The following is a 20,085-nucleotide window of genomic DNA, read 5'->3' on the forward strand; positions in this document are numbered from 1 at the left end:
AGCACCATTTTATAAGTTGCAACAGGAACAAGCTGTCAATCCTAAAACTGAAAATAGTGTCCTTTCTTATTAGAAATATGTGAGGTAAATCTGAGCAGTAAGTAACGTTAGTAAGGATAATTGCCAAAGAATTATTTGTATCGTTAGATCTAAAAATGTGTTTTCATTGTAAAACAATTTTATTTCCCAGAAGGTACTGTTAAAAAGGCAACATCAGAGTTCTCAAAACAATTAATTTATGCATAAAAACATTGTAAAATATGCAGCTTATTAGATTTTACAGTCATGCTTCCTACAGTCCTCATTATACAGCCACAAAATGCTGAAGGCTGCCAGTTTGCTCCATTGTCTGTAGGATGTACAGAAGGGATTTTTCTCCTATGCTTAGTAATTATCTTTCATACCTCTACACTTACATATTTACATACAGTGTATTATTCATAATTTGCCTTGCCTGATCAAACATCCTTAAAATCGTATATGAGCAATCTAGAAAGTTTCTAACATGTTGTAAGGTATTCAGGTTTTCAGAGATCTTGACTTACACATGAGCTGCACATTAACATTTTGAAAACATTTCATTAGCTTTGTAAGCAATCTAGAGGAAGCGAACAACTTGGATTCCTCTCCTCATTAAGAATCTAATCCTGACTTAGTTTCTACACTCGTGAAAAAGTTTTCCCAGTGGAAACAGTTTATTTAACTTGCCTTCGTGTTATTTCATAGTTTATCTTAGTGATAATTTTGGCTAGTGACCAAGCTGATCCTGTTTGATCCAGGTGTCTTTGTTAATCGAGGCTGTGGATGTACTCAAACTTCTGCTTTAAACTCTCTTTTCTTTTCTTAAACTCTTAAACTCGCTTTTTTTTTTTTTGGTATCTACCATTTTCTGTAGGGCTGTGGTGTACTGATTTCTCAAATCTCAAAACGAGGAAACAGTACTTTGTTGCTTGAATGTTTAAGATTCATTTTTAATTTATTATTAAATATATCAAATGCAGTCCATTTCAGCAAATATATATGTTTGTATTAGTATGTAAATACCCAAAGGTATGTATATATGGAGTATAATGTAAATGAAACTATTGCAATATTTGCACTTGCATGTTGGTGTGACAGCATACTTGAATGAAGTTCTGGTTATGGACTGGTATGATCTATTTTGATATATATGCATATAAAAGAGTAGACATACAACTCAAACTTAGTCATTTGTGTTATCTGAGCAGTAATTTTGGTTTATATATGGTCAACCAAGAAACAAAGATAAATTCTTTCTCCCTCCCTTGGATACAGAAGAAGCTGAGTACAACCAGATGTCTAATTTAGCCAGTTGAGCCTAAACTGCGTTGTATGAATAATGCTCTTTTCTTCCTTCCTTTCCTTAATCATCATAAACAAGCTCATGACAGCATCACAGTATTTCACTACTTAGAGTCAAATAAATTATAGCCAGGAAAGACAAATTACTCTATTAGTTAATTTTCCTGTCTTTCCAGGGTTTTCCTTTAGAACACATTATCTAGCATCCTGTGCAATAAAGTGAACTTTTCAGTGAGTTGTGAGAAGGATTCTGTTATTTCCCTTGGGGAGTTATTTCTCCTTGTACAATATCTCATTGTAGGGAAGATTTTGCTGTTGTTTTTCTCTTTGCAGAAGATTAAGTGAATGCTTGTATCTATCTATGTATTTATATGGTTCTCATCACCCACATAACACCATTGCGTCTGTAAAGTACACAAATTTTCCTTCTCGTTTCTCCCTCTAAGGGTGGCTGTGTACAGGATTCTACTATAGATATAATAGTACAGATTTTTGATCTTTGCCTCCATTCTTTCTAGCATGACAAGCATACGTTGTCCTTTGTTTGTTTGTTTTTTGTGGACCATTCTGGCCCATAACTCTACTCCTTACCACCTCTCAGAGTGCCCTCTTCCACCAGCATTAAAGTCTCCAGCACTGCAAAGTGTCTGCTGGACTCTTGAAAAGCAAATACCTTTCTATTTATTTGCTCTAACTGTGCAGGGATCTCCTGAAAAACTTATAGAAGGGTTCTGTCATTTGCTTTCAAAGCAATCCTTAAAAATCTTCCATAATGCCTACGTATCGGCAGCTCTACCTGAGAGGTAGGTCAAGCAGCACCATAGTGTGCTGGCAGCATTGCTTCCCTGAGTGATTTGCATCTTCTTGTCATCTCTTTGTCTCTCTTCTGCCGTCTCAGTTAGCCTTTCCTGGTACTCAGCTCACAGAATCTTTGGGAGAGGACTTGCACTGTGAGATCTGATGCATGTGTTGGGCTTTTAGACCTTTGAAATGAAAAAGCTCTTAATAATAAGAAAAATAAGTTAAAGGACTGATTTAGAAGGTAGAATTGAAATAACATACAAAAGAGCCCTTAAACATTCATACAGTGTACCTGCATAATATGCATGTTTACATAGTTTGTGCTTCAAATATGCGTATGTATCTGCATACGCACCAAGATATGCTATTTAAAATATCAGTCATAATATTATGTGTGTATTTTGCATATGTTAGGAAGTGCTGAAGTGCATTATGCAGATTTCTATTCCATATGTAAACTGTTTATTTGGCTAGTGAAAATTCTAATTCATAGATTTTGTGTTTAAGAAATGGCCTCCTGCAGAATAACATAGGACAATAAAGCTTAAAACTATGGTTTTATATTTAAAAAAAATCAGTGACAGCAAAAAAAAACAAATAAGAATAACTTTCTCCAGCTTTGAGGCAGTAATAATTTACATGTCAAGAAGTTATACAGGTTTTTATGAGATTATCGTAGTTTTATTCAATAAAAAATAGTTACCATGACAACAACTGTCATGCTACCTGTGAGATTATAGCAAAGAAGGACAGTGAAGAAAAAGCTTCATTTTGGAAAGAATGCTTATCTGACCTGCTGAATACAAACAATGCTTTGCTTTGACCATTGATGATTGCATGGCTACTATCAGCCAAACTCAAAATCTAGCTGGAGATTTTGAAGCACAATGATCCTCTTAGAAAAACAAAACAGTTGTTAAATAATGGTAGCTCTTTTTCATGCAAATATACTCTTAATGCCCTGTCAGATCTGTAATCAGATCTCTTGAATGAAACGGAGATTTTGGCCCATCAAGGTCTGAAAAGGAGAGAGAGAGAGCAGACTAAAAAGGACGTCAGAAAAGCAAAGAAAACAGAAGTACCGTGGAAAATGAGAAAACATGGTCCTACTAACTTGCATCATGGCCACATTTTTCAGTTCTACCAGCCATTGCAGTCTTTCAGCAAAATGGTTGGTTCATTGAATATGGATTCATGTAAATTTTCGGCACTGACTGTATGTTACATCCTCTAAACATGCAAGTTTGATTTCTTTTCAGTGCATTTATTTCATTCCACTCAAAAAAATCTTTGCTTTCCTACTCTGTGTGGCAGCATATGCATTTTTCTTTCTGACTAATGTGCAGAATCTGTATCTGACTTGCACATAAAAACACATGCACAACAACAGAAGAGCTCTGGCTGAGCACACATCTTACTTTTATGAAGGCTTTTAATCTTTGTTTGCCAGCAAACACAGATTTTCTTACCTAACCGTATAAAAATGCCTTTATTTTTAATTGTGTCTCTGATTGCTAGCCTGTTGCAAAGAGAAGCTATGAAACCTGACTCTAACAGGGTAAAACATCCAGCAATGGTTTATGGCTAAATCATGTTAGAAGTGTTCATTAATTAAAATCTGATTAAAATCCTTGCAGTCCATACTTAATCGCAGGGACATTAGCATTGCAAAAGTGTACCTTAGAAAAAAATGCAGAAAGTTTTTAACTGAATATCTTAAAATTTGCATCATTTATCTAAAAAAAAAAATGTTTTATATTACATAAGACAATATTAAGTATACAAAAAAAGAAGTAATAGTGATTAGGTTGTTGGGCCAGATTATATAAACCTGCTGTATTACTGTAATTAGGGCAACAGTGACTTGGATTATAATAGCAGCCTTCTTGTAAAAATGGCACCATTTCAAATTTATAGTCCCTAGCTAAATGAGTTTGTTGTAGCATTGATGAAGAAGCAAACACAAGCCAAATGCAGTCAAAATTAAACAGAAACAGAAACCTTAGCTTTTTATTTGTTGAGTAGAAAGCAGAACATTGCTTTTTAAAGAGCATTTACTACAGAAATGGATTCTTACTGCTTTTTCAATGCAAAAGTTTTGTCTTTAAAACTTTAAGTACATTATGCATGTAAAAATATTTCTGTACATGTAGTTTCTAACTACAGTGTCTGTAGGGCTGTAAAATGCTTTTTAAATATTGATAATCCAAAAATCTAGTCCAAGGCATAGGGAGTTCTGCTGCATTAGAGATGGCTTAATATCTATGGTGGCTGAGTTCCTTTTTTTTCTTTCTTTTTTTTTTTTTTTTCTTTTGTGTTATTTTGCACCCTCAGAATGTTATCAGTTCTCCAAATCCTCAGTTCATGCTTGGCTGAAAAAGGCTCTGTCACTCAGTGGCATAAGGTGCTATTTCTTCTGGACCCTGAGCATCTTGCAGTGGGACCAGGGCAGCACTATGTAGCAACATACTCTGCATCTGCAAATGGAACCTAGTTTGCTCCTTTATGTACTTACTATTGCCAGTGTGAATGTGAATACTTATGTGGCATGTTTCACATCTGCACAAGACATGAATAATAGCATAAACCAAAAGTTCTCATGGAAGGTGATAAGATTTAACATAGCTTAAATTTTAACTATCTAATTTCAGTAGTAGAGGTAATTAATTTTTGTTTCATGATTGCTTTTATAAACAATTCTTATCTACATGATTGTGGGGAGCAAACAACTGAATTTCAGACACTTCAGAACAGTGTATGATAGTAGGAAATGAAGTGCAGAGTGGCAGAGACTGGCAGTCAAAAAATTTGGTTTTAGGAGCTGGGAGAATACTTTATTTTTCTCTTCCCTTCATTAGTTTTATTAGGCAAGATTATAGCTACACTTCAAGTGACCTGGAAAAGGAAAAGAAGGGTATGCTATTTTTTGCCTCCTCTTATCTATATAACGAACAGTGAATGGGAATACTCAGTTTTATGTATGTTTTTATATATGTATAAATTCTGGATTAGCTTGGTGCTTCGGTAAGGGATTACATTATTTTCTATCACAAGAAAAAAATCTTAATATTGGAATATCAGAATTGGAAAAGCTGCTAGACGCTGATTGCTTGTTTTATTAAGACATTCAACTTTAATGTCTAACGAACACTTGGGATAAAGGATGCATTTATCAAAGAATCAGCATACCCATTTAAGTTTTGAAATCTTGAAACAAATATCTCTAAAAGTCTTACGGAATTCTCTAGTGAAATAAGAAAAGAAAAGACATTATATATCAAATCTTTCTAAACAAGCAATGTAATTATTTCTAAAGTCCTTTGAAATGAAAGCCAGCTAAGAAAATCAAACACAGTCTCAAAGAAGTCAACTATTTCGATTCTTTATTTTCCTTTGTGTATAGAATTGAATATCATGGAAACAAAATGGTGCAGCCACTAGAGAAAATACACTAGCAAAAAAGTTCATTGTTCTGTGAATGAACCTTATCATATTCCAGCCGTGTCCTATTGTATGATGTTCTTCATGAACATCTTCTGTTTTATTAGGTTAAAAAACAAAAATTTCATAATAGCTGCCACTCCCACAGAAACATCACCTGTTTTCATTCAGCATTGAAGCACTGACTTCTGTAATCATAATTAGCATTACATGCAAGACAGCAGCTCTGAACTGTGGGACATGTCCTGCTGGGTTATTAGGGCTGTAGACTGAATTCTGCATAAGTGAAAGCACAAACTGATAGGAGATTGCTTTCTGTAGGAACTACAAAGTAACAAATTTTCAGTTGGAATATGAGTTGTATAAGGTGAGCCAACACAATTTAAATGTATGAGACAATTCTAGTAACTTTTCATGCTTTGAGACTACCGTGGTCAAGTCACAGAGGATCCTTTTATTCCTCTGGTACTGCAATATCCAAATTCAGGCTTAATACATACTTCTTCTCCATTGTCACCCATTTCATTCATTTACTGTAGCCTGCATGATGGCCTCTGAGTGTGCCTCATGGTTGTTTCGCTGTCACTGTTTTTCTTCTCCTGTATGTCATTCATCATCTGTAGTCTGTAGGTACTGTATTTGTTGCAGGTATTCTCTGTTTGTAATTTGTAATTGGTCAGAGAACAAACTTCCAGTGTTAATTCCATACAATCAAACTATCAACTTGAGGATAAAGTCCTTTCATTGTGCCCAGTGGGAGGTTAAAGGGTAAGCTGCCCAACTTTCAACATCAGAAATTGCTAAGCCTCAAAAGCGATAACCTGTAGAAGTTTTTGTGTACAGAATCTGCAAACATCTGTCTAAGCCAGAAGCAATTTGATATTCACCAGCATTGTGTTCCTCTTCCACATTGTGTACAACTGCTGCAGGCCACCTTGATTCTTCAGGACACTAGTGAGCAGCAGGAGAGAAATTGCTGGGGCACTTTCTTGCCTGATGGGGCCATGGTAGAGCTTGCATGACAGCTGGCTGATGATCTTTCCTTCTTGAAAGACTGAATAAATTTGTGGCCAAAATTAGTGACCAGTACAGTGCTTGGGTTTTGTTTTTTTTTCCCCCTCTCTAATGAGCTGTGTTTCTTCCACTCTTCTACCCATATTCTCTCCCCTGGAAATTATCTCATGCAGCAAACCTTTCACAACTTCAGGCTTTGCAGAACTACCAGTCCATGAGCATTGTGGCCAAATCCTGTCAGCCGTATATTTTGCCCTACTGCTTGAAATGGACAAATATGAAATCCTGAAATGGAAGCTATTGGTTGGGATGCAAATTATCTCAAAATATGCAAATATTCTCTAAATAATTTGCGTGCACTCTAATACTCAGAACTGTCCAAAACCATGGCAGCAATGTGACATACGGAGCGAGAAGAACACAATGCAGTAACATGCCAAAGGGATCTCTTCCACTTCTAGTTTACTGTTCCTGCCCAAAAGGGAGGTATAACTTGGATTCAGCAGCACAAAGTTTAAGAAAGAAGAAGAGGCGTTTTACAGGCACATCTAGAAAGGGAAATTATTTTGTTGGGAGCTCTAAGTATTTTTAAACATGAGAAATGTGATTCTGCCTTTAAGCTCTTTCCTACTATTGTCCACTGTAGAGACTGTCTTTATTGCTAGTCTAATTAATGTCATCATTGTCTTTTTAAGTCATCATAAAAATTAAAAAAAGAAAAGCTTTCTGCACCAAGCTTAACAGAACCTGCTGAGTTTTATTCAGTTTTGCTAATTATATAAATTGAATATGCTATGTTGCCTAAAAGTAAATAGGGTAATTTCTTTAAATTTTTCTTCCTTGTTTTTGGATAGAGTACGGAATTTATGACTCTGGCTACGCAATGGACCCCTCAGTGGCAGCAACTCATTTCAGAAACAATAAATGTTGTCCTTACACCATTACTGTGGCCACATCAAACCATTTATATGGCTGTAAGCCAAGAGAAGAAAAAAGAATCCCTTTCATTATTGCTTTTCTGTGCAGTCGCTGTAACTTTGCAAGGTTCTTTCAAATGTAATTTTGCAAATCTTAAATGTAGCATATTATATTGTATTATTAACCTTGTATTTCATATTCCTTTGATAGGATTCTTGAAGTCTATACAGATCTACCAGGTAGCTTTAAATTCATTCTACAAAGAAACCTTAAATGATACAGGTTCTAGAAAGTTTTTTCCTTCGTTCAGAAATTCAGTCTAGTGGCATATATCATCTGGAAGGAAAAGGTTACGTTTGAGTTCAGTGAATATTGTTTTAGGTTATTATTGTGGATTTTCTTTATTTTTAATCTTTGTATACCTTACACATTTCTTTAGAGCTTCAAATAAATGAATTATTTTAGAATAAATTATGCACATGTCTAGGAAGACTGTAAAAGTTAATCATATCCATTCTTTCTATTTAGGCACCTTTGTTACTAAAGTAACAGCTACAGATGCTGATGATCCAGTTTATGGAAACAGTGCCAAGCTGGTTTATAGCATTCTGGAAGGACAGCCTTACTTTTCTATTGAACCACATACAGGTAGGCAACTGAATGTGATTCCATGGGTTATATTTACTCAAATGACTGTACTTCTTACATGGTACATATAATGCACATGATCAGGGAGCGTGAGTATATGTCTGTCAGCATTACTGAGTTATAACGTCTCACACTTAGAGACTGATCATGTAAAAAGACAAAGCAAAATCTGTATTAATGACAATGCAAGTAATAGAAATGATATTATTACAGAAGTTACTGAAGCAAAACTGAAGGTAGTGGAAGTGCTGTGTGACTTATAAGTGATTACGTACAGAAGACTTGGCCTGAGGAATTTAATGAACACAATGTGATTTTCAAAAAGAGACAGTAGTATTTCCAGCTAAAGTACTGTTTAGCTTGGGAATTTCGTTGAATATGTTGTGTGTTCTTATTAAAAATATTTTTCTTTCTTGACTGGATGGATCTGAAGAAAGAAAGAACATGGTACAGAATATATGAAGTTTTATTAGCATGCATTTAGCATGCATGACTTTATTTCTCTGTGATTTTAAAGTCTTGAGTGACTCATCTGAAAGAGGTGGTAATAAATCCATTCCCGTCCATTTGCTGTACGTATGTCACACTTAAAGAGAATTCACTTAGTTATATCTGAGAAGTGTTCTTTTAAAGCCATATGATATTATTTGTTATATTCTTTCATTTGTTACTTGATGCTGCTTTTAATCACTCTGAGTAAAGCAGCTGTGGTCTCCTAAAGAGAATAAAACTATAACTCACTTTATAGCATACCAGAAAATCAACGGAATTTATGCAGCCATAAAGAAGTAAAGCAGAAAACATTCGTGTACTTGTGCAGATTAACAGGGTTATGAAACAAATACTAGGATAAATTATTAAAGGATATTTTGATAGATCAAATGTGCACGATTTTCTGAGCAAGGGCACTCTTTAAAATCTGGATATCTTTAATACTTTTCATTGAGACTGTGTAGGAAAAAGGTAAGTAGTGTAGATCAATAAATGGGATTCATCCATTAAATTATTTTCTTCTGGCTGAAGGAAAACTGTTCTGAGTCTAAAAACAGACTCAGAAACATAATTCATTACTTGATTTTATGCTGAATGTAAAAGAAGAGTTCTGCAAAAAATAATTCCAGCACAGTCTGTGAAGAAACATTTGCTTATTCTAAAAATATGTGTATCAAGAGGTTATTATCAGTGAAGCTGATACTGACTGACTTAAATGTCACGTGGAAATACAACTATGCTAAGTTCGCTGACATCAAATGTCAAATTACATGATTTTGTTTTCATTTCTACTACAAATTATTGTCTACAGTAATGGCTTGTGTTAGCTGTATTAATTAGAGGAAAATTAACTATAGGCTCTTTCACAGTTTCTACCATGGAAAGTTCATAAAGTACTTACTGTTACTGCTTTAACCCTTCACATCAGTTGAAATGGAGTATATTCTCCAACTACTTAAAACATTTTTCGATCCTTTCACATGAAATAGCCTGAAAGAAAATTTCCCAGACCTAAAAAATTGTTTAATTTGACTCTGGTTTATTATTTGCATTGTGTTAAAAACTTATGCTTAATCCAACAAAATAACCGTTCATTGCACTGGAAAGTCATTTACATTATCATGAAAGCCAGAGAAAACTCAAAGCTTTTTGGTGAACCTGAAAATCATGATTTTTCTCCTGTTTCACTAGCATTAAGTTCCTCCTCCTACCTTCATTTCCAGTTATAAATATGCCTTTCAGTAGCAGTTCAGCTACCATGAAAATAACATGTTACTTTCCAAAGGGAATGTAATCATAAAGAATTCAACAGAGTCTCTGTTGAATTTGCCACAGTCTCTGAGTAAGTGGCTCCATATAATGGAGCTGCTTTGGAATGGGTAAATGTTCCTGATTCCCCGTTTTTTTAAACTTTTGTAGAGCATCGATTATGTTCTTCTGTAAATCATTACAACTGGATGAGTTTATGTACTGAGACCATCTTCTCTTTCTTTGCCATCTACATGTAGCAGTCTTCATCTGTAATACAACTACAGTACTACTCTTACAGCTGCACACAGGACAGTTTGCTAAACTGAAGAGCATGCAGCTGTTTCTGTCATATTCAAAGGTTTTATTCATTGTTCGTAATGCTTAATGTTTTAAATTTTTCAAAATTTGTGACGTATCTTTAAATACTTGGAGAATTAGAAATCTATACTAATATATTAATATAATATACTAATATAAGTTAGCTATACTAAATGTAAAAATAGGGATAGACCTCCAGCATCCATTTGTTGTCTAGAATTTATGAACAACAAACATACATAAAAATCTAAGCAAACCAATTGTAGGTAGTCCTGTAGATACTGCATCCATATACTGTGCATGATGAAATGGATTGCTATAAAAGGCAGCCAACCTAAGTCTTTGGTTTGTCTGAAGTATTTCAGAAGAATATGACCACACAGTTCATTTTCTTGGTAATAAGTGAATTTTAGAGCAAGGGTATAATAAGGTTTATTATATACCAGACAGAGTTTGTGATTTGTTACATACAGTCTCAAAATGCTAGCAGTACTATACTAAGATAACTAAGATAGCTTTGCAGTATCTTGTGGCACCGAATATTTTACCTTTTAGAGGTAGTGGTGCATAAAATGCATGCACTTGTTTAGCAGCTGTATTATTTGGATAGTGTTGCTGTTACCATGGACAGACAGGGTAGAAGGTGCGTTTTAACAGAAAGAACATTTCCAAAAGAAACAGAGAGTATATAGGTATTCAATTGTTTCCTCATATTTATCTAACACCAGCAATGTGAACCACAACTAATATTTTTTCTCCTAGTAAGTAGGCCAAGAAAGAGCATTATATTATGCATTCATTTGTAGCACTAAGGAACCCAGTTAAAGTTTCCATGTGGGAATGTGCTTAGACACTATGGTGAAAGACCAGAAAAGTTAGGAGCTTTCTTAAGTGGGAAGTCTTTCCAATACATTTGAAACAAAATTGATTTTGAACACAGATATTGTCTTCCCCAGAACTGAATCAGTATTCAAAGAAGTGGACTGTGTTAAAGTGATCCCCTTAAGGATGTAGATGTTTTCTTTCATTTATAGGAGTGCTTCAAATGTTGAAGTATAGCTACTTACTAACTCTTTTTCTAGACAAATGGACTTTTATTAGCTTTGTTTAGTAGAAATCAAGACTAGATTTAGACCTTGTGCAACTACCAACACCAGGATAGGCATAGATAAGCTATAATAACCTATAGATTACCTATAGATAACCTATAATTTTTTGCTGGCTCAAAGTAAAGATCATCTTACCTCCCTGCTTTGTTTTAATGGCACACAGACAGTACTCCACCAGGAATAGTTCAAAGTTTCTCTTCCATAGTACTTGAGCATCATCAAAAAGAGGGAGTAGAGGTTTGAGATGCCTATGGCATCCTTGATGCCTATGGTAGAAAGAGCTGCAACACTTGAGGATAAATCCAAAGAAGGAAGCAGTTATATACTCTTCTGCTTTTTTCTTTTTTTTCTCTTGCTAACTTAACATTTACTAGGTTTAGTTCCTGTGTAAGTCAGTTCTTGGTTGAAATTTTAGCAGTACTCTTAACCTCCTTACAGAAACAATTCTATAATACTGGGTGTGCAGAAAGAATTACTGATAAGTGACCCATAAAATAATAATTTTCCATTACTGTAGATGAAAAATACATATACTGCTGCAGTTCTAGTTTGCAAATTCTTTGGTATGAGTTATAGGCACATGAAAGAAGGTAATTCAGAAGTTATTTTTCACTCAGTACTCTGAATATGGCTTAGGGTAAATGCTTTTTTAATGGCTTGTTCTGAATATTTTTACCCTTATCACAGGTGAATTATAACGTGACCATTGGTTAGAGAGAAAACATAAATAATGCATTACAAAGATTCAGATTTTCTATGGAAAGCTATGCTTGCAATTTGGTGATATCATATGAATAACAGAACTCACAGTGAACTAAAATATAGTCATTATTGTTTCGTCTGACTAACTGATGTCAGGTTTGCTGACTGCTATGTATTATTATACAAGTTGTGTGTATTCTCTTGTCATCAAAACACTGACAGTCAAAATGCTGAGAGGGGGGCTTCCAAGAAGTAACTGAAGTATACTTCTCATTTCTAAGCTTTTTCAAATGTATTAAATCATGACTGTCAACTTCAAAATAAGATTACCATAATGGAACATAATATGAAGTGACACTGTGTTCTACAACATAGAAATGGCAGAGAAAATACATTTTTGGCTGTATCTCACTTATTTACATTTCACATGAACTTACTTAAATAATGTCACTCCTACACATACATGAAATATATGAACAAGGCAAATTACACAAAATGCACTGGAAAATGCAATGTATTATTCATGAATAAAGCCTTACAATATATGAAAAAGAGCAGATTTTAAATCATGGAATCATAGAATTATTAAGGTTGGAAAAGAACACTAAGATCACCTTGTCCAACCATCAACCTATCATCACCATGCCAACTAAACCATGTCCCTCAGTGCCACATATATGCTTTTCTTGAAAATCTTCAGGGATGGTGACTCTGCCACTTCCCTGGGCAGCCTGTGACAATATTTCAGTGTCCTTTTCAGAAAATTTTTTTCTTAATATCCACTTGCACCTCCCTTAGTGCAATTAAAGCCATTACATCTTGTCCTATCACTAGTTACCTGGGAGGTCAAATCCTGCTCCTCTACAAACTCCTTTTGGGTGGCTCAGAGGAGAGCTTATCATTCTCTACAGCCTCCTGAAAGAGGTTCCCTCATCTGCTCTTCTTATGTTCCAGACTGTTCACCAGCTTGGTTGTCCTTATTAGAAACACTCCAGAGCCTCAATTTCTTTCCTATAGTGAGAGATCCAAAACTGAACAAAGTATATGAGGTGCAGCCTCATTAGTGCCAAGTACAGAGGGACAATCAGCTTCTTAGTTTTGCTGACTACACTGCAAGCAAGGATGCGGTTGGCCTTCTAGGCCACCTAGGCACTCTGCTGGCTCGTGTTCAGCCAGCTGTCAAGAACTCTTGACTAATATCCCCAGATCCCCAGCTTTCCAGCCACTCCATCCCAAACGTGTATTGTTGCATGGGATTGTTGTGACCAGTGTACAAAACCTGACTGTTATGTTGAATCTCATGCAATTGCCTCAGCCCACTGATTCAGATAGTCCAGATTCCTCCGTAGGCCCTTCTTACCCTCAAGCAGATTAACACTTCCTTCCAAATTAGTGTCATCTGTAAATTTACTGAGTGTGCACTTGATTCCCTCATCCAGATCATCAACAGAGATGTTCAGCAGTACTTTTAATGGCCCTGTCTGGACCACAGTGTTTAATGTGAGACTCCCCGTGGTTCTGAAATTTAGAATATAAGATTGTAGGCCAAGGAGGACTGAAAATGGCATTCAGCTGGAGTCAGGTCTGAAATGTTCTGTTTTTATTTGCAGTCTTTATTATCTTCCTATATCGAGTCCTTGAAATACAATTCAGCAGAATAAAACTAAGGTAATGAGAGCAAGTGTGCACAACTTTTGAGCCTCTGGTGTTTTTGTGATATTATATACTGTCTCTCTATCCAGTTCTCAATGCCCGTTTTATTAATGCTAGTATCAATAGTAGTACAAGCTGCCCTCACAGTACTGTATGTAGTGCTGATGAAGCACATCATCATCATAAAAAGTACTGAGATGCTGAAGATAGTTCAAAGCAGTATAGCTAAGGTGAGAGGGATGAAGTAACATGACTTAGAATACAAGATTGATTGTACTTAATTTGTATAAACTGGGTAAAAGGTGATTGAAGGAGAATATAAAATCACTCTACAAATATTTGAGAGGTGTTAGGAAAAGAGAGGCATGGAGACTGTTTCTGTAGTTACTAATCATAAAATGACAAGGTAGCACTTTCAGATTACAGAGAGAGAGGAAAGTAGTTTTGATACAGGAAATAACATTCAGCTGTAAGGAGAAGTCATGATATTTTAGGAACAGAGCTAATTCATGGTCAACAGACTTCTTCTAAATAGCTTGATTTCCGTATAGTTTAGCTTTAAACTCTGGTGAGATTTGTGGAGAGATAGAACTTGCTCAATTTTAGTCACAGCCTGGATTGAACTACTGCCTTGTACATTAACTGGAGCAGCTGTGATATCCCTGCCAATTACTAATCTTTAACTGAAACAATTGTGGAAGTACAAGCTGGGATGGGTAGATGTTGTTCTGTCTTAGCTAGTAAGATGTACGAACAAATTTCCTGGGCAAGAAGGCAGATGTGTGCATTAGCATATGGAAAATAGGTTCATGCAGCCCTAACAGTGTTGTTCCCAGTGTAGCAGGATCACCTCCAACACATGCTGGATTTCTGGAGTTTATATATTTGATCACTAACACTTGCTTACAGCACCTTTCATTCTGTCTGTGTAGAACTTACTGCATTTAGGTGCAATAATGCAAACAGAGTATATTCAGAGTATTCTTTCAAACTAGTAGGAACCTTTTCTTATCATTACATGCTGAATATGCTGTGCAGCATTTGGAGTTGTGGCAGGGTGTTTGTACAGAGAACTGTTGATGATTCTGAGAGTTGTCTTGGTGACAGCCCATTAGAGAGAGAATTGTAGTGATAAACTGCTGGTGCAGCAGACCCAAGGGTCAGCCCTACAGTTCTTGCTTTTTACTTGTAAAGTGAAACCATTATGGGTAAGGTTTGTAGGATTGGGTCCTTCAACAGGGGGAAAAGCTGTCTTTTCTGATTAATAAAGAAAATATAACATCATTCTGGAGTGATCTGAAAACAGTTTTGACAGGCTGTGGTTGGCAAAGATGAGTGACTTAAGATCAAGACAGACTGACATTTGAAAAACGTGATTCCTGCACCTAGAGTATATCTAATAATAGTAGTAGCAAAAAAATGGATACCACATTTATGTCTTGCATTTCAGAATAATACCTTGAACACTTTAGAAAGCTAGTGAGATAATTAGTGTGACAATTTTCCTCATGCTGAGAAGAAAAACAGGGGATTTATATATAAATAATGACTTTCAAGAGGCTGAAAGAGAGAGTGGAATTGAGCTACACAGCTAGATTTGGAAAACATCTGAAAAAGAAGCAAAAGCTACTTTCTGTAAAGTGTCTAGGAGAATTGTTAGAAAATCATGAGAAATGAAATCCTAAAAAAGCAAGTTTCTAAGTGCTGTGCTATATGGTTATTTACTGCACTCATTCCTGATTGGTGAGAGGGTGACCCTTTCACTATGCCAATGAAAACTTGTTCCCAGGGAAAAAGAACTGGTAAGTTTCTAGTAGGAGATGAAAGCATTTTTTCCTTGCTATAAAACTCAGATCCAAGATCATCTGAAATGGAAATGGCAGTACTATAGTAAGTTCTTTCTGATTGTGATATTCTTGAACAATAACATATCTAGTGAAAGAAAGGTAGCGTTCATTTATTCACGATGGCAAGCTTGCAAGGTCTACTTCAAAAAGAAAGTGAAAATAGAAAAAATGCATAAATGGAGGTAATGTGAACTGAAAAAGAAGAGAAAATAGTTTGTAGGTAACATAAGAAGTAAGACTTAATAGAACAATAGTCGACCTTCCTCTCTTTGTTTAGCAGAGAGACAGATGGTGCCACCTTCCCCATACAATTTTAAAAAGTAAACATTTTAATAAATTATGCACACTGTTAGCTTCTCTCTTAAAATAATTTTTAAGATGTCACAGAATCACTCCACATGGAATTGTGTAACATAGCATTCGATTCCTCTCCTAGTCACTATTTTTAATGTATCTAATGGCTTTGATTTTAAATACATCTCCATCTGAAGGTAGTTCAGATACTCCTGTAATTGATAATTTTTCTACAAAGTTAACCAACTTATGTAGCAAATACAGATATTTTTCTTGTCTTCCTAGAATAAAAGTCCTAGAGGCATTAAAACTTAGTAAGAAATGTGAATATTTGATGATAATTTTTATTTAAAAGATTATGATTTATTTGAAGGGTAAATTGAATTTTAAAATAGTAGAAGCATGCTTGTATGACATCCTCAAAGGACTTGAATTTCTTTAAATTTCAAGAAACTTAGTCGTGCTCTATTCATTTCTTAGGAATTATATTACTGGTTTTCCAGAGGTCTCAAAGTGAATATTTTTTTATGGGCTCTAAAATATCTGAACTCAGTGTGTTTCAGGGGAGAACAAAGAATGTATCTTGTAGCTCTCTGAAGAAATCACAAGATTGATTTTGCAGAAGTTTTGGTCCTAAATGGCTGTTGTATTTAATAAGAAACTCTATGAAGTTTTTAGCATGGAAGATCAAAGTAATTACTTAGCTCTTCCAAAATGAAGAAGGGAAAGTTCCAAAGCATGCTAGTTGAAATAACAGGAAGTCTTTATCAAAACATGTGAGACAAATGAGATTCTTAAGACCACCTTTCAGGGTCAGATTCCAATTTTGCATAGTGCTTGCTTGGATTTATTCCATGTTCTCAATTATTATTATGTGTACCTTTTTAGTGTTATTATAAAGAGATTCTTAAAAAAAGAAGAGGAAATTGAAAAGTGGAAAACAAATCCCTTTTCCTGTCGTTCTTCTTGCTTCTCTTCCTCTTCACCAGTTATCGCCTCTGTAACATTGCTTCTTTTCCCCTGATCTTTTTCAGTGTGAGACGGTGTATATTCTTCCAAATAGCTTCTTGAAAGTAGTCCACAGGGGAGCATTTTAACCGATTCAAGTTGTGAGGCAGATTGTGTGAATTGCTCAGTGTGTGTATTTAGGATCACTGTAAAAGTAAATCCCATTCTGCAGCTGTTTTATTTGCTATTGAGCAGTGTGACACCAATAGCTGTTTAGGCAAAGCAAGTCAGTGAAAAAAAAAAAAGAAAGAGTGACTTCTAAGATTGAGGATATTCTCATTATTTGAAGAAATAGCTTTGAATCATAGATCACATAAGTTGGCAGGCACCATCATCTAGTTGGATCCTTCCTGCCAGGGGAAGAGTTGCTGGCCACCAGATCAGGCTGCCCAAGGTCTCAGTTCTTTTCCCAGTCTGTATTCATATCTGGGATTGCCTTGACACAAGTGCAACACCTTGCACTTGCCCCTGTTACATTTCATTATATTCTTGTGTGCCCAGTTTTGAAGTTCAAGTATATTCCTGATTTATTTTCCAGCCCATTTCCTCATGTTTCCAGCTTTAGTTAGAGGATCTGTAGCCAAATTGTAATTCCTTGGACTACACATGTCCATTGCATTTTTTCGGAGACCAAAGGTTTGTAAATTATTTTAGAGCACAAAGAGATGAAGCCTTATCTTAAACAAAATGAAGAGACCTTAAGAAGACAGGCATCACTGCATAGTGAGCACCCTTACCCCCAGATCATCAGATCTGCCCCTTCTCATTCTCAACCTATACTGGTCTGTTAGGTTCTTAAAAGATCTTCAGTGATGGAAATGCTATAAATTCTGCAAGCAGCCTTTTCCATCTGTACTTACTTGGCCTTCTCTGGTTGAAAGTGTTCTAATGTTCTAGTAAAATCTGATATGCTTCAGTTTAAACCCATTTTTTCATTTACTTTTTAGGTCCATCGTTTTGCCTCTTATCCTCGGTGGGATAGGAAAGTAGCTTTCAGTAATTTTCACATATTTGGCTGCAGAGTCTGTTCATTGTTCCCCAAATGATGCAGAGAAGATTTTTTTTTCTCATGGGCTTGGACACTCCTTATCAGTTGCAATACAGAAGAGGAACACCCAAAACTGGACATGCTGTTCCAGCTGTGGGGTTACCAATATAAGTGGACTGAAAAGATTGTTCCACCGTTCTTGCATATTATATACTAGATAATATATCATCAGAAAAGGTTTGAACATTTTTTACAACAAAATGCAGTTGACTCATATTCAGCTCTTTTTGACACCACATTCTTTTCTTTCTCATGAGTCATCTGCTCCATTGTAGTTGTGAAGTTAATTGTTTCACCCACACAAAATACTTTTTACTTGCCAAACTGAGTTACACCCTACTTTTTTAGACTAGCCAATCTGTCAGAATTATTTGAACTCTAATCCTGTTCTTCCAGTGATTGCAACTACTCCCAACTTTGTGCCATCTGAAAGACTTGATAAGTTTTTGCTGTCTTCCATCATTCAAAAAACACTGAATGATTCTAGAAGCAGAAAAAACCATATGAACCACTTCATCCATCTGTCCATTTTGACAGTAAGCCATTGATAACTTTTCTGAATACAATTTTCAACATCGTCTACGTGCCTTAAATTAGTTTTTTAGTAATTCTCTTATCTCACTTTTAAACTACGCTCCTGTTTGACACATATCATTGTTATCCATCATAGCATGCTGAAAGTGATTATGGTTTTGTTCTATGTTTCTGGGTTGAAATGGAGCAGGTTGCATGTTCTATGAGTTAATGTTCTGTGTGCTGCATACCTATTAGTATTCAATGCGTGGAATTGTTTTTTAAAAACAGAAACTTTATCTTTGATTCAGCCTCTATGAAAAATTTTATGATTAAGACAGTAGATAGGAATATTGAAATTACAGATTGTGTTAGTATTTTCATCGAGAAAAAATCCCAAGTTTTATTCTTTAAAAGTTACATGCTGGAATTCTGATGCAGATGCTTTTTAAGGTATTTTAATCTTTCTTTTATCTTTCATGCCATAGACAAGGGGTGTAGAGTTTTATACATCAAATGACAAATTAAAATACAAGCCTAGGAAAAAATGATCACTTCATTGAAATAGTTAACTTGAGTTAACTTGAGTCTTAAAGTAAAATGAAGAACAGTAAATGTGGCATCTTTTTAATAAGTCCTTTGTAGGCCTGGTTTTACAATGTAAATTATAGTGTTGGTTTTTTAAGACATAAAATAAAAACAGTAAAACTGTCTGCCTAAAAACAATAATGGAAAAAACTTCTAATAGGCTTAATACAAAACTAATTGAAATAATGTTTCAGGTCTACTAAGGAAAAAAATTAACGTAGACCAAATTCTGATGGCAAGCTCATTTAAAAGTGTGAATTGCAGGGTGGATCATTATTATTCCTAATTTTTTAATTCTATGGGAAAATGATTGATTTCTGTGAGGGATAGGAAAGGAACCAAAGTGTTTATCAAGGAAAAAGATTCTCAGTTTTGACTATAATTTCCTTGCCTTTTTAATTAAATCAAAGTAAAAAACCACTAATACACTGTTTTAAAAAACCTGAATTTCTTCTTTGTCCTTGGAACTAAAAGACAACTTAACTGGACCTTTAGTGTTTTTATACCAAAATTTACTTATGTACATAAAATTACCTGCAAAAATGAATTTGGATCTCTAGCTGATGATCTTCTTCCCCTGTCCTTATTCTAGCTATAATTAAGACAGCTCTTCCCAACATGGACAGAGAAGCCAAAGAAGAATACTTTGTGGTTATCCAAGCAAAAGACATGGGAGGACATATGGGAGGACTTTCTGGAACTACAACGGTGACAATTACACTCACTGATGTTAATGACAATCCTCCTAAGTTTGCACAGAGTAAGTGCCATTACGTATATATATTCTCTTTTATAGGAATGTTATATAGCACTTTTCATAATTGTTTTTAATCTAGATTTTTTTTTAATCATCATATTGTCCGAGTTTGTAATGTAATTTAAAAATATGTAGCTGGTACCAGAGAAAGATTAATAGTCCTTTATCTGATTAATAGCATAAGGAAGGAAGGGATTATGCCCATTACAATGTACACAGTCCTCTGTCTTCCTTCTTATCTCTTATGTATACATACAAAAGGCCTCGGGTTGTTTTTTTTTCCATTTTTTTTTATTATGGTGGTTTTCCTTTCAGTGCAGTTTTAGTTGCTTTTATATGTGCTTCCATCTCATGCACACA

General features: G+C 35.1%; 1 protein-coding gene across 2 annotated transcripts in view; it reads left to right on the top strand.

The window, feature by feature from the left end:
• CDH8 (cadherin 8) overlaps window positions 1-20,085 on the top strand; it is a 124,000-nt gene that overhangs the window by 45,994 nt on the left and 57,921 nt on the right. Inside the window, exons 4-5 of one of the 2 annotated variants that reach the window (XM_042821491.1) lie at window positions 8,026-8,145; window positions 19,561-19,728. In XM_042821491.1, coding sequence (XP_042677425.1) covers window positions 8,026-8,145; window positions 19,561-19,728 — 288 coding nt within the window. The remainder of the gene's footprint in view (window positions 1-8,025; window positions 8,146-19,560; window positions 19,729-20,085) is intronic. The other variant, XM_042821493.1, reaches the window with a different exon arrangement.

This window comes from Centrocercus urophasianus, unplaced genomic scaffold, assembly GCF_019232065.1.
Source record: "Centrocercus urophasianus isolate 14NV4802_14NV808 unplaced genomic scaffold, USGS_Curo_1.0 seq_2, whole genome shotgun sequence".
Lineage (NCBI taxonomy): Eukaryota > Metazoa > Chordata > Aves > Galliformes > Phasianidae > Centrocercus > Centrocercus urophasianus.